At 41.3% G+C, this 13,073-nt stretch overlaps 1 protein-coding gene across 1 annotated transcript in view; it reads left to right on the plus strand.

Moving 5' to 3' along the window:
• The window catches only part of TM4SF4 (transmembrane 4 L six family member 4), a 28,879-nt gene extending 19,123 nt beyond the window's left edge, over nucleotides 1-9,756 (plus strand). The window contains exons 4-5 of the mRNA XM_005546072.5: nucleotides 4,496-4,685; nucleotides 9,148-9,756. Coding sequence (XP_005546129.1) covers nucleotides 4,496-4,685; nucleotides 9,148-9,165 — 208 coding nt within the window. The 3' untranslated portion in view covers nucleotides 9,166-9,756. The remainder of the gene's footprint in view (nucleotides 1-4,495; nucleotides 4,686-9,147) is intronic.
• Nucleotides 9,757-13,073: the final 3,317 nt, after the last annotated feature.

Consider the following 13,073-nt stretch of genomic DNA (forward strand, 5'->3'; position numbering starts at 1 on the left):
TGAGCCTGCAGCAGGAGAGGGACTCGTGATTTCTCCAGCCACCCAAATTCAATCCTTGCTTCTACTTTCCCCCATAAACGTTTCACAAATCCTACCACCAGGAGGTGCTGTCATCCCACCGCTGTTCAGGCTCTCCAAAGAGGCCCGGGACTCAGGATTGCCAATTCTTTCACCTCAGAACCTTTTCTTCATCAAGTGTGCCTGGAAAATATTGTATCTTTATAACCTTTTATAATTACCATGTTTTAAAATTGTAAAGATAGAAAGGACTAAATGGAAAAATGCAGAACAGAAAGGCGGGTGTTTCATGTTGGAAAAAAAAAAAAAAGGCATTTTCACAATGGGTTTGCCAGCAGAACACAGGTGTCATGAAAACTACCCCTAAATCAAAGCCAAAACGGGAAAGAAAAAGACTCATATCAATATTGTCATTATTGGACACGTAGGTTCAGGTAAGTCCACTGCTACTTGCCAACTGATCGACAAATGTGGTATAATTTACCAAAGAATCATCGATGAATTTGATGCTAAGAAGGGAAAGAGCTCCTTCAGGTATGCTTGGGTCTTGAATAAATGGTAAGATGAGTGTGAGTGTGACACATCACCCTGAGAAAGTTTGAGACCAGCAAATACTGCATGAGTCATTGATGGTCAGGACAGAGACTTTATCAGAAACATGATTACAGGCACATCTCAGGCTGACTGTGCTATCCTGATTGTTGCTGCTGGTGTTGGTGAATCTGAAGCTGATATCTCTATGGGCAGACCCATGAACATGCCCTTCTTGCTTACCTGCTGGAGATGAAACAACCAATTGTTGATGTTAACAAAATGGATTCCACCGAGCCACTCTACAGTCAGAAGAGACACAAGAAAATCAGTAAGAAAGTTAGCTCTTTCATTAAGAAAATTGGCTACAACCCCAGCACAGCAGCATCTGTATCAATTTCCAGTTGGAATGGTGACAATATGCTAGAGCCAAGTAGTGACATGCCTTGGTTCAAGGGATGTAAAGTCACCCATGAAGATGGCAATGCCAATGGAACCATGCTGCTTGAAAGTCTGGACTGTGTCCTACCACCAACTCATCCAACTGACAAGCCCTTGCATCTTGCCCCTCCAGATGTCTACAAAGTTGGTGATGTTGGTACCTATGTGCTAAGTGGAAACTGGTGTTCTCAAACCCAGCATGGTGGTCACCTTTGCTCCAGTCAATGTTACAACTAAGGTCTGTTAAAATGCACCATGCTGCAAGCTCTTCCTGGGGAAAATGGGGGTTTCAGTGTTAAGAACGCATCTGTCAAAGATTTTTGTAGTGGCAACATTGCTGGTAACAGCAAAAATGACCCACCAATGGTAGCACCTGGCTTCACTGCTAAAATGAAGCACCACCTAGGCCAAATCAGTGCTAGCTACGCCCTTCTGCTGCTTGTCACACAAGTCACATTGTTTCCAAGTTTGCTGAGCTGAAGGAAAAGATTGATCACCATTCTGGTAAGAAGCAGGGCCTAAATTCTTGAAATCTGGTGATGCTGCCGTCATTAATGTGGTTCCTGGGAAGCCCATTTGTGTTGAGAGCTCCTCTGACTATCCTCCTCTGGGTCATGTTGCTGTTTTTGATATGAGACAAACAATCGCTGTGGGTGTCATCAAAACAGTGAACAAGAAGGTTGCTGACCAGAAGGCTTGGCAAGATCACCAAGTCTTCCCAGAAAGCGCAGAAGACTAAGTGAATATTATCCCTAATACCTGCCACCACAGTCTTAATCAGTGGTAGAAGAACGACCTCAGAACCGTGTGTCTCATTTGGCCATTTAAGTTTAATAGTCAAAGGCTGGTTAATGTTAACAATGCATCCTAAAACCTTCAGAAGGAAAGGAGAATGTTTTATGAACCATTTGGGATTTTTTTTTTTTTTCATGAAGCAGTTTTAAGTTACTAGGTTGTTTGTTTGTTTTTGAGATGGGGTCTCACTCTGTCACCCAGGCTGGAGTGCAGTGGTGCAATCTCAGCTCACTGCACCCTTTGTCTTTTGGGTTCAAGCGATTCTCCCACCTCAGCCTCCCAAGTAGGTGGGATTACAGGTGTGTGCCCCCACGCCTGGCTAAGTTATTAGTTTCTAAAACCAGTACTTTTTAATGGAAACAACTTGACCAAAAATCTGCCACAGAATTTTGAGACCCTTTAAAGCAAAGTTTAATGAGAAAAAAAAAAGTACTGAAAAGAGCAGTCTTGGCCAGGCGCTGTGGCTCACGCCTGTAATCCCAACACTTTGGGAGGATCACCTGAGGTTGGGAGTTCGAGACCAGCCTCACCAACATGGAGAAACCCCGCCTCTACCAAAAATACAAAATTAGCCGGGCATGGTGGTGTGTGCCTGTGATCCCAGCTACTCAGGAAACTGAAGCAGGAGAACCGCTTGAACCCGGGTGGCAGAGGTTGCAGTGAGCCGAGATCGTGCCATTGCACTCCAGCCTGGGCAACAAAGAATGAAACTCCGTCTCAAAAAAAAAAAAAAAAAAAAACGACAATCTCACACAACTATGCAGAAGATGTATCATCTCAGTGAATTCTCACAGTTGTGATGTGGTTCTTAGTCCGTTATATAGATTTAAACACACACACACACACACACACACACACACACAAACTGACACTGGCTGGGCGTGGTGACTCACACCTGTAATCACCACACTTTGGGAGACCCAGGTGGAAGGACTAACCTCAGGAGTTTGAGACCAGCCTAGGCAGTATAGTGAAACCTCCATGTCTTTTTTTTAAAAAAAAAAAAAAAAAAAAAGAGAAAAAGAAAGAAACTGATGCTAAAGGAGGTAAGTAACTTGCATGAGGAATACATAGCTATTAACGGGAATGCTTGGGTTCAAATCCGGTTCATCTGAATCGAAAATACTAGCTCTTTCCAGTAGATTAGACTGCTTAGATTAAGTAAAATAATGACAATACTAGCATTTACTGAGCACTTACTATATGCTAAGCACTGATCCAAGCACTTAACTCATACTAACTCACGTAGTCCTAACAATAACCCTATGATATGATAATGTAACTCCCATTTTACAGGTAAGTACACAAGGCACATAGCTAGCAAGCTACTAGTACCTGTACTCTTATGGAAAGATGAATCAATGCTATAAACAATGTTTTATTTTGAAATCAAGAGCAAAATGTTCATTCCTTCCTTTTCCATGAATGTTATAAAGATCTAAAAACAATAACATCAACATTAATTCAGTAGATAGATAAAGAGTTTTTCATTAAGGCTCTGAAAGGATGGAGGAAACAAAGAGACCAATTTGAACCTCTAAGAATGTGAAGAGTCATAATAATCCACAACATTTTACCCACTTTACTCATTTTTACCTCAAAATAGTATACTTCACATTTATCCTTCAAGGCACAGTGCCCTTTTTGAGATGGAGTTTCGTTCTTGTTGCCCAGGCTGGAGTGCAATGGCATGATCTCGGCTCACTGCAACCTCCACCTCCCGGGTTCAAGCAATTCTCCAGCCTCAGTCTCCTAAGTAGCTGGGATTACAGGTGCCCACCACAACGCCCAGCTATTTTTTGTATTTTTAGTAGAGACAGGGCTTTGCCATGTTGGCCAAGCTGGTCTCGAACTCCTGACTTCAGGTGATCTGCCCACCTTGGCCTCCCAAAGTGCTGGGATTACAGGTGTGAGTCACTGCACCCGGCCACAATGCCCTTTATATTGCAATAAACTCTTTCTCTATATAATAAAATATAAATATATTGCAGTTTCTCCTAATTCACATTTTATGTAAAATATGTATTAAGGCAACAGATATTTGTTCCTTTTGAGGAAAACTAATTACATCTTTGTGTATGAGAGATTCCTACATGTTAACAAAAATATAGTGAGTCAAATTCACAGTTTAGTTAAAATTAAGACTTGAAATCAAGCTCTTCCCTTTAGCTATATGACACATTTGTACTTTACATGACTTCAGATGGCCACTACACTTGACAAGTCATCTGTCAAAAGTCAAAACGGTCTCTCTAACAACGATAGCTAGGATAAAGCTGTGAACATTTGTGAAATTCTACCACTGGAATGTCTTCATTTTCCTGTTCCCATCATAGATGGTGAATTTGCCCGTCTTTTTGGACAGCTAACGAAAATTGTTCTGACAGTTGTGTGACCTGGGAGAAAGTAACTTAGCCTCTCTGTGCCTCTGCTTCCCTATTTGTGAAACCGAAAAAGGGAACCAGAGGTTTCTATGGGGAATAAACGAGTGAATATGTGTGAATTGATTAGAACAGGATCTGACACACAGGGTGTACTCAATAAAAACTGTAAGTTTTGTGGTATTTAAATTGTTAGTACAGAGTATTTTCTCCTGAAGCTAGTTTTGGATGGAAAGTAGCGCATAAGAAACATCATTATGGTAACTTTCTAGTCGAGGCAATTGCACACTTTTTACAAATGTTTCCTTTGTCCCCCATATCACCAACAGGGATTATCTCAATGATAAAGCCTTGTGGAAAGAGTGCCACAAGCCTGCCGATGTGATTCCCTGGAATCTGACCCTCTTCTCCATCCTGCTGGTCGTAGGAGGAATCCAGATGGTTCTCTGCGCCATCCAGGTGGTCAATGGCCTCCTGGGGACCCTCTGTGGCGACTGCCAGTGTTGTGGCTGCTGTGGGGTAAGTTAAGGCTTTTGCTGTTTCTTCTCAGCACGAGGGAGGCCAGGTCAGGCCACCAGCACTGAGGGAATGAGGGGGCAAGTGTGACCACCTGCAGAAAACCAGCCCAGGTTGGGAAGTCCAGTCAGCCCAGTCTGTCAGCTCATGGAGACAGACACATTGCATTACTGGAACCCAGAGCACATTAAGACACCCAGGCTGAAGTTGGCCATAATTTTCAGCCTCACATCCAGTTGACCATAGTTCTGGAGACAAAGGACTCTGACTATATATAAACATTTACAATGATGTTTATATGAAGATCCACCTGAAATGAGCATTTGTCATATGGGTACAATGTCAGCAATAGTACATCATGGTCTGGGCTGGCATGTTCTCACTTCCTCAGATGAACAGAACATACCAGTGCAAAACCTAGATTTGATATGATTTCTGATACAGAAAAAGAGGTGGTTCTTATATGGGAAGAAAAAAGGGAAATCACTCAGGCTTTAGTCTCTAAATAACATTGTAAAATACCAACAACAAAATACTAAAAATAAAAAGACTTGCAGACAGTAACACAGTCTGATTATTTCAACTAATACCCAAATCAAATTAGGCAATTATTCACATACTTACATAAAGTTATTAAAAGCACAGATTGATGTATGAAGAAAAAAATAAAATAAAACTTGAGAATTCCCTAATTGGGGGATTATGCAAATATATGTAAATAAAGGTCTATTCACGTAACATAATGTTATGGTAAAACTTTAAATGACTCAAATTATTTTATTTAAAATTTAAATAAGAAGGCCAGGCATAGTGGCACATGCCTGTAGCCCCAGCTACTCAGGAGGCTGAGGCACGAGAATCACTTGAACCTGGGAGGCAGAGGTTGCAGTGAGCCGAGATCGCAGCACTGCACTCCAGTCTGTGCGACAGAGCGAGACCCTGTCTCAATAAATAAATGAGTAAATAAATTTATTTTAAATAAGCATTACATGTATTTAACTCAAAAACTAAATATGTGCATGTATACATGCAGAGAAATATATAAAGAAATATATAAAGCTATTTATATATTTATATATATTATACGGAGAAATATATAAAGCTATTCAGTTGGAAAGTCTCCCTCCGGCCTTTGTCTTCTATCCACCCAGTTCCCTCCAGTCTCCTCGCCTAGGTAAGGTTACCTAATTTCTTATATATCCTGTCACAGTATCTCTTTTTATTATTTTATTCTCCCTATCTTAAAAGAATGTTTCCCCCAAAACTGCAGTAATATTGAAAATCCTTATGAGATACTGTTATTAGCAGGTTACAAAAATCGTACATAATATACAATTATATAAGTAGGAGAAAACAAAATTCTGTGAATAGAAAACAAAAACGAAGGAAATCCAACCAAAAGTTAAATAATTGTTATTTCTAGGTAAGAAGACTAACTTTTTTCCTTTAATCTAGCCTACAGTATTAAAAAATTTTACTAATTATATATTACTTTTTAAAAATGAAAAATATAAATAAGTCCCCCAAATCAGCAGTAAAATGCATGTTTTTTTTTTTTTTTTTTTTTTTTTTTTTTTTTTTTTTTGAGACGGAGTCTCGCTCTGTCACCCAGGCTGGAGTGCAGTGGCCGGATCTCGGCTCACAGCAAGCTCCGCCTCCCGGGTTCACGCCATTCTCCTGCCTCAGCCTCCGGAGTAGCTGGGACTACAGGCGCCCGCCACCTCCCCCGGCTAGTTTTTTTTTTTTTTTTTTTTTTTTTTTTTTTGTATTTTTTAGTAGAGACGGGGTTTCACCGGGTTAGCCAGGATGGTCTCGATCTCCTGACCTCGTGATCCGCCCGTCTCGGCCTCCCAAAGTGCTGGGATTACAGGCGTGAGCCACCGCGCCCGGCAAAATGCATGTATTACAAGTAAATTTCACTGTGTATTTCATTTTTATTCTTTTTTTTTTTTTTTTAATTCTTTTTTTTGAGACGGAGTCTCGCTCTGTCACCCAGGCTGGAGTGCAGTGGCCGGATCTCGGCTCACAGCAAGCTCCGCCTCCCGGGTTCACGCCATTCTCCTGCCTTAGCCTCCGGAGTAGCTGGGACACAGGCGCCCGCCACCTCGCCCGGCTAGTTTTTTGTATTTTTTAGTAGAGACGGGGTTTCACCGTGTTAGCCAGGATGGTCTCGATCTCCTGACCTCGTGATCCGCCCCTCTCGGCCTCCCAAAGTGCTGGGATTACAGGCTTGAGCCACCGTGCCCGGCCTTTTATTCTACAAATTTTCAGTTCTATTGTATTGTATTTAAATGTTTGGGTCTTTAAACGTACTAGAGAGGAAAAGAAACTACCAACTAGCAATCCACCACAATTATTTTTATGATAGCGACTGAGAACATTGAGGATTTAAATCTTGTAATTCATCCAAAGTGAATGAATGTTTGCTAAATTATATACTGAAGTTTCAGTTTCTACATATTTTGGCTGGGTGGTAAATTTTCTTTGCAAGATTTATTGAAAATATGATTACTTTGGCTGGACACGGTGGCTCATGCCTGTAATCCCAGCACTTTGGGAGGCCAGGGCAAGAGGATCACTTGAGCCCAGGAGTTCAAGACCAGCCTTGAACTGGTCTTGACCATGGCAACATGGTGAAACCTCATCTCTACTAAAAATACAAAAAATTAAGCAGATGTGGTGGTTTGCACCCATAAGTCCCAGCTACTCAGGAGGCTGAGCTGGGAGCATCAGCTGAGCCCACAATGCTGAGGCTGCTTGAGCTGAGATCTTGCCACTGCCTACACCCTGGATAACAGAACAAGACTTTTTTTGAAAAAAAAAAAAAAAAAAAAGAAAAGAAAGAAAGAAAATATGATTACTCTTTGAACTGTTGATAATACTTTGCTAAACCTGAGAATTATTTTTCAATTTAAAGACACATTCAAAGGTGTCAGTACGTTGGTTCCTTTTAGTGAGTTTCATTTATCTGGACACCATATTTTGGAGATCTTAATGGCTGAGTCACTCGATAGTTGAAAGACAGTAGATGGACTCCATGGTTGTCAGTACATGGGCACCAGAGACACAGGAAGTGAATGTACACCAGCAGAATTGTCTATTTTTTTCCTTCCTTTCTTCCTCCCTCCCTTCATCTCTCCTCTCTGTCTCTCTCCCCCCTCCTCCTCCAACTTTTTATTTTGAAAACTTCAAATCTACATAAAGTTGAAGGAATGGTGCAATGAACACATATATACTGTCACCCATGCTCACAAAATTGTTAATATTTCCTCACCCTCTCTCTTTCTGGACTCTTGGAAAGTAATTTTTAGACATCACAAAATTTCACTACTAAATATTTCAGTGCACAAGAGCTGCAGTTTTAAAGTCAGTCTGCTGAAGATTCTTTTCTCGTGGGCAGTTGGCCTCTCATGGGACTGGTCAGCATTCCTGCCCCAGTAGGACGTTGCGGAAAGACTTGGGCTCTCAGCCTAGTTCCATAGCTTACTAGCTGAGTGACTCCAGCAAGCTCACTAACTTCTCATAGTCTCAGTTATTCCAACTGCCTCTTGCCTATTTTATGGAAAGAGTTATGAGATCAACATCTATCCATTCAGGCAGAAAGTATTTACTGAGAGCTTCCTGAGCCTGGCACAGTCCTTAAATGAAGTGGTAGTTGGGAATGTGCCTTAAAATACATGCTATGAGACCTGGTTTGAATGTCAGCTGTGTGGTCTTGGCCCAGTCAGTAGCCCTCAACTGCTCCTTGTCTGTAAAATGTGGCTATTAATACCTACTCCTACAGTTGTCAATGGAGTGCCTAGTACAGGGTGACAAGCATGAATTCATTTGAATCCTTAGAAGGCTCAGTAAATGGCACTGAATGCTATTTACTAACCTTATGAAAGTCAGTGAGGTAGCATAGCTTCGAGTTTCCTTTAACACAGTCTCTGAGTTCTGCCTCCCTGGTTCAAATCCCAGCTCTCCTACTTGTTAGTGGTGGCTTTCCACGTAGCACTTGGTCTCTCAGCACCTCTTACCAAATTATTTTTTAAAATAAATGATGCATATTGTATACAATGTATTCTCCTTATGTGATGGGTGCACTGCAATTTTATAATTCATCAGTACCTAATTCATCATCCACTGAACCAACAACCACTTGTACCCCAAAAGCTATTGAAATTTTTAAAAATTAAAAACAAAATAAAGCAAAAATAAATAAATAAATAACATGTAACTTCCTTGAGGACTAAATAAATAAACACATGATGCAAAACAAAATGAAGCTTCCATTCCTATACCCTCCACACAGGTGGATGACAGATTAAAGCTCTGAAACAAAGCCAAAAAAGTGTAGGAATTCAATAGGCAACCAATAGGAGCCAGGAGGAAGGCAGGTGATGGGGATGGGAAGAAGGAGGGGGAAAGCAATAATTTACATAAATCATGACATCATAGCTAATTCACCTTTTCTACCTTCTAGGGAGATGGACCCGTTTAAACCTCTGAGATAAGCTGCTCAAACTCTACAGCATGATGACTACAATTTCTTTTCATAAAAATTCTCTTCTTGGGATTGTTAATTCCTATCTGCTTCCTAGCTGACAAAGCTTAGAGAAGGCAGTTATTCCTTCTTTCCAACCAGCTTTGCTCGAGTTAGAATTTTGTTATTTTCAAATAAAATTAGTTTGGCCACTTAACAAATTTGATTTATAAATCTTTCAAATTAGTTTCTTTTTAGAATTTGCCAACAGGTTCAAAGCAAACTTTTCATGATTTTTTTTATTACAAATGTAAAATGTATAAAGTCACATGTACTGCCATACTACTTATTTGTATATAAAGATATTTATATCTTTGGACGTTTTAGATAAATCAAAGGAGGAAAGCACATTTAAAATGAGAAACTAAGACCAATTTTTAAGATGTATAAGGAAAAAAGAATGATTCATGTATCATAAGTATTGGTTATTTGTCTTTTTTTGCTGACTTGCTTGAGTTGCTTGTGACTGATCTTTTGAGACTGTCATCTTGGCTAGGGTTCTCTTAAGTATGTTAAATTAAAACCTGAATTCAGAGGTAATGTAACAAAGATTGTGTGTGTTTTAGGAGGGAGGGGCAAAAGCTTGAATGAATAACAACTCATCTTTTCTACAAATGCTTCCTTTGATCAAACAAAAACAAGTTTTTAAAAAATTGATTTGAGTGATCATTTTGTCAGCCTATTGCCCAGGGTTAAGGTCATAAGTGTTATTATTCTACGTGTCATATTAAGACTAACTGGTTTTATGAGTCAGGCACTAATAGGGCATCAGATCCATTCTGTTGATTTGTGTTCAAACTCCAGCTCCACCACAAACCAGCTTAGGGGTCCCGGGACAGTTATTTTCAAAGTCTCAGTTTCCCTGTCTGTAAAAGGACACTTGAAAGACAGTCAGTCATACAGGAAATTTTGAAGTCACCAAGGGTGAAGCAAGGGCCTGTGGGGCTGCCAACATGACTGTGTGCAATAAGAAGGGCCTCAGGGAAGTCCGAGCCAGAAAGTCTCCCTCCTGCCCCTGCCAAGCTAATAGGCTGCACCATGTAGGTCAGGCACACTGAAAACTGGGTTTGTCAAAGCCAGCAATAAAGTAATTAATGGTCACCTACAGTGTGCTGGCCCCTGAGGGGCTAGGCACTGAAAACACAAAGAGTTAAACGCTATAGTTTTGACCTCACTACAATGAGAATTGTGTAAGATCAGGGATTGTGGCAGGCACCTGAAACTCAATAGGCAGAAGCAAGAAAGGCATATAGACATTGAAGATCTCATTGCAGGAACTACACACACACACACACACACACACACACACACACACACACACACACACACACATATACAGGGTTTCGATTCAGTTTAGACCATTTGTTTTCAAACATGGCTGATCATCAAAATTACCTAGGGAATGTTCTAAAATTACAGATTTCTGAGCTGCAACCTAGACCCACTGAATCTACAAATCTGGACATGATATATGGAAGTCTGTTTTTTGGTCAGTCTTTTTGTTTTTGTTTGTTTGTTTGTTTGAGACGGAGTCTCGCTCTCTGTCACCCAGGCTGGAGTGCAGTGGCACAGCCATCTCAGCTCACTGCGACCTCTGCCTCCCAGGCTCAAGCGATTCTCGTGCCTCAGCCTCCCGAGTAGCTGGGATTACGGGCACCCACCACCACGCCTGGCTAGTTTTTGTATTTTTAGTAGAGACAGGGTTTCGCCACATTGGGCAGACTGGTCTCGAACTCCAGACGTCGGGTGGTCCACCCGCCTCAGCCTCCCAAACTGCTGGGATTACAGGCATGAGCCACCGCGCCCTGCCAGTCATTTCATTTTTTAAAGTTCACCAAGTGATGTCGAAAACCAGGCACTTTGAGCAACCATTGCCTTAGAACACCACCTGCAGGCACAAGGATGAAGACCGAGTCAGACCCCATTACTGCCTACCAGGAGCTCACATATCACAGGCGAATACAAGGTAGTACATGCTAAATACTAAACGGTGACCCAGGTAATGATGTTCCGGGGTAATGATGTTCTGAAGTTCAGAGATGTTGGGCTATTAGGACTGATTCACTTGCCTGAGTTCTTTGATGAGGGAATTTGAATGTGGCTAAGAGGCATCAATTCTTTATCCAGGGGTTTGCAGGGATTCATTATTTTAGATAAAAAGCAATTGTAATCATCATGAAATCTGCTCTCATATTTTATAGATGAAGAACTGAAATAACTTTTGATGAGTTTTCACAAAAGGCCATTTTTCAAAACCAGTTACCATAAAGTTAGAGGAAATTGCTTACTATGGATAAGAGGACTTAAAAGGAAGAGACAGGAAACAAAGGGTAAAGATGAGTGCGCCTCTCCCTTAGAGACCTCTGTATGCACACACACACCTCAAGGTTGGTCTTCAGACTGTCCAGAAACTTCTGTTATGGGAGATGCCAACTTCATTTTGCTTAATGGAGTACATTTCTTTATTTTTCTATGCTTTGGACTACAAGTTACTTGAACCAAGAAAAGAATCTGATTCAAGTCTAGGTACTAAGGAGTACCTAACCTAGCACATATTCAGCAATTCATAAATTTGTTGTGTGAATGGAGGTGCCAGAGCCCTTGATTTTCTTTCTCCTGCACTCTAAGTGAAGTAGTGTCCTTTGCCCTGAAATAAATGGAATATTTCAACAATGAATAGACAAGGCTAGGTGCAGTGGCTCACACCTGTAATCCCAGCACTTTGGGAGGCCAAAGCAGGAGGATCACTTGAGCCCAGAGTTCAAGACCAGCCTAGATAACATAGTAAGACTCTGTCTTTACAAAAAATAGAAAAATTAGCCAAGCCTGGTGACACATGACTCTAGTCCCAACTACTTGGAGGCTGAGGCAGGAGGATTCATTGAGCCTGGCAGGTGGAGGCCATGATCATGCCACTGCACTCCAGCCTGAGTGACAGGCTAAAAAAAAAAATTAAAAAATAATTTAAGGCTGGGCACAGTGGCTCACGCCTGTAATCCCAACATTCTGGGAGGTGGGCAGATCACTTGAGGTCAGGAGTTCGACACCAGCCTGGCCAACATGGTGAAATCCCGTCTCTACTAAAAATGCAAAAATTAGCCAGGTGTGGCCGTGGGTGCCTGTAATCCCAGCTCCTCGGGAGGCTGAGGCAGGAGAATCACTTGAACCTGAAAGGCGGAGGTTGCAGTGACCTATGATCATGCCACTGCACTCCAGCCTGGGTGACAGAGTGAGACTCCATCTCAAACAAATAATAATAACAATAATTTTTAAAAAGAATCGACAAAACAAGTAGGAAAGTGGATGTCTATGTGAAAATTAAACATGAGGCTAGAGTGATCTCAGTACACAGATCCATAGTATAAAAATTAAAATTATATTTTCTATGACCACATTTGCTTTCTAGCTGTGAATGCCATTGCACCAGGCTTTACTTTGGGTCGTTCTTGGGATTTTCCACTCTGCCTTAGCATTCTACTGGGTTGATGAGCACAGCGCCAACAATCCACTTGAATAGAGGAAAGGAAAAAGAGAAATATTAGCAAGACAAAACCTAAATTATTATCTCAAAACACCACCCAGCTACACATATATAATATGCTCATGGACCTGAGCTATTAGTGATGATGGGAAAAAAGGAATGAAACGAATTTGTGGCTCACACTCAAACTCACCAGCCACATGTACAGTTGTCTGCAAAAAGCCATTATAACAAGGTGCTGAACAAAGAGTGTGAGTGACATCCAGCTTCTCCTCTCACTGTTCAAACCCGGTAGTGTCTGCCCAGGAACTGAGGACAGCTCTGCTCTGAGCAGATTAAGGAAGACACAGAGGCTCTAGAGGATCTCCAGATGGGGTAAAAACAC

The sequence above is a fragment of the Macaca fascicularis genome, chromosome 2, assembly GCF_037993035.2.
Source record: "Macaca fascicularis isolate 582-1 chromosome 2, T2T-MFA8v1.1".
Lineage (NCBI taxonomy): Eukaryota > Metazoa > Chordata > Mammalia > Primates > Cercopithecidae > Macaca > Macaca fascicularis.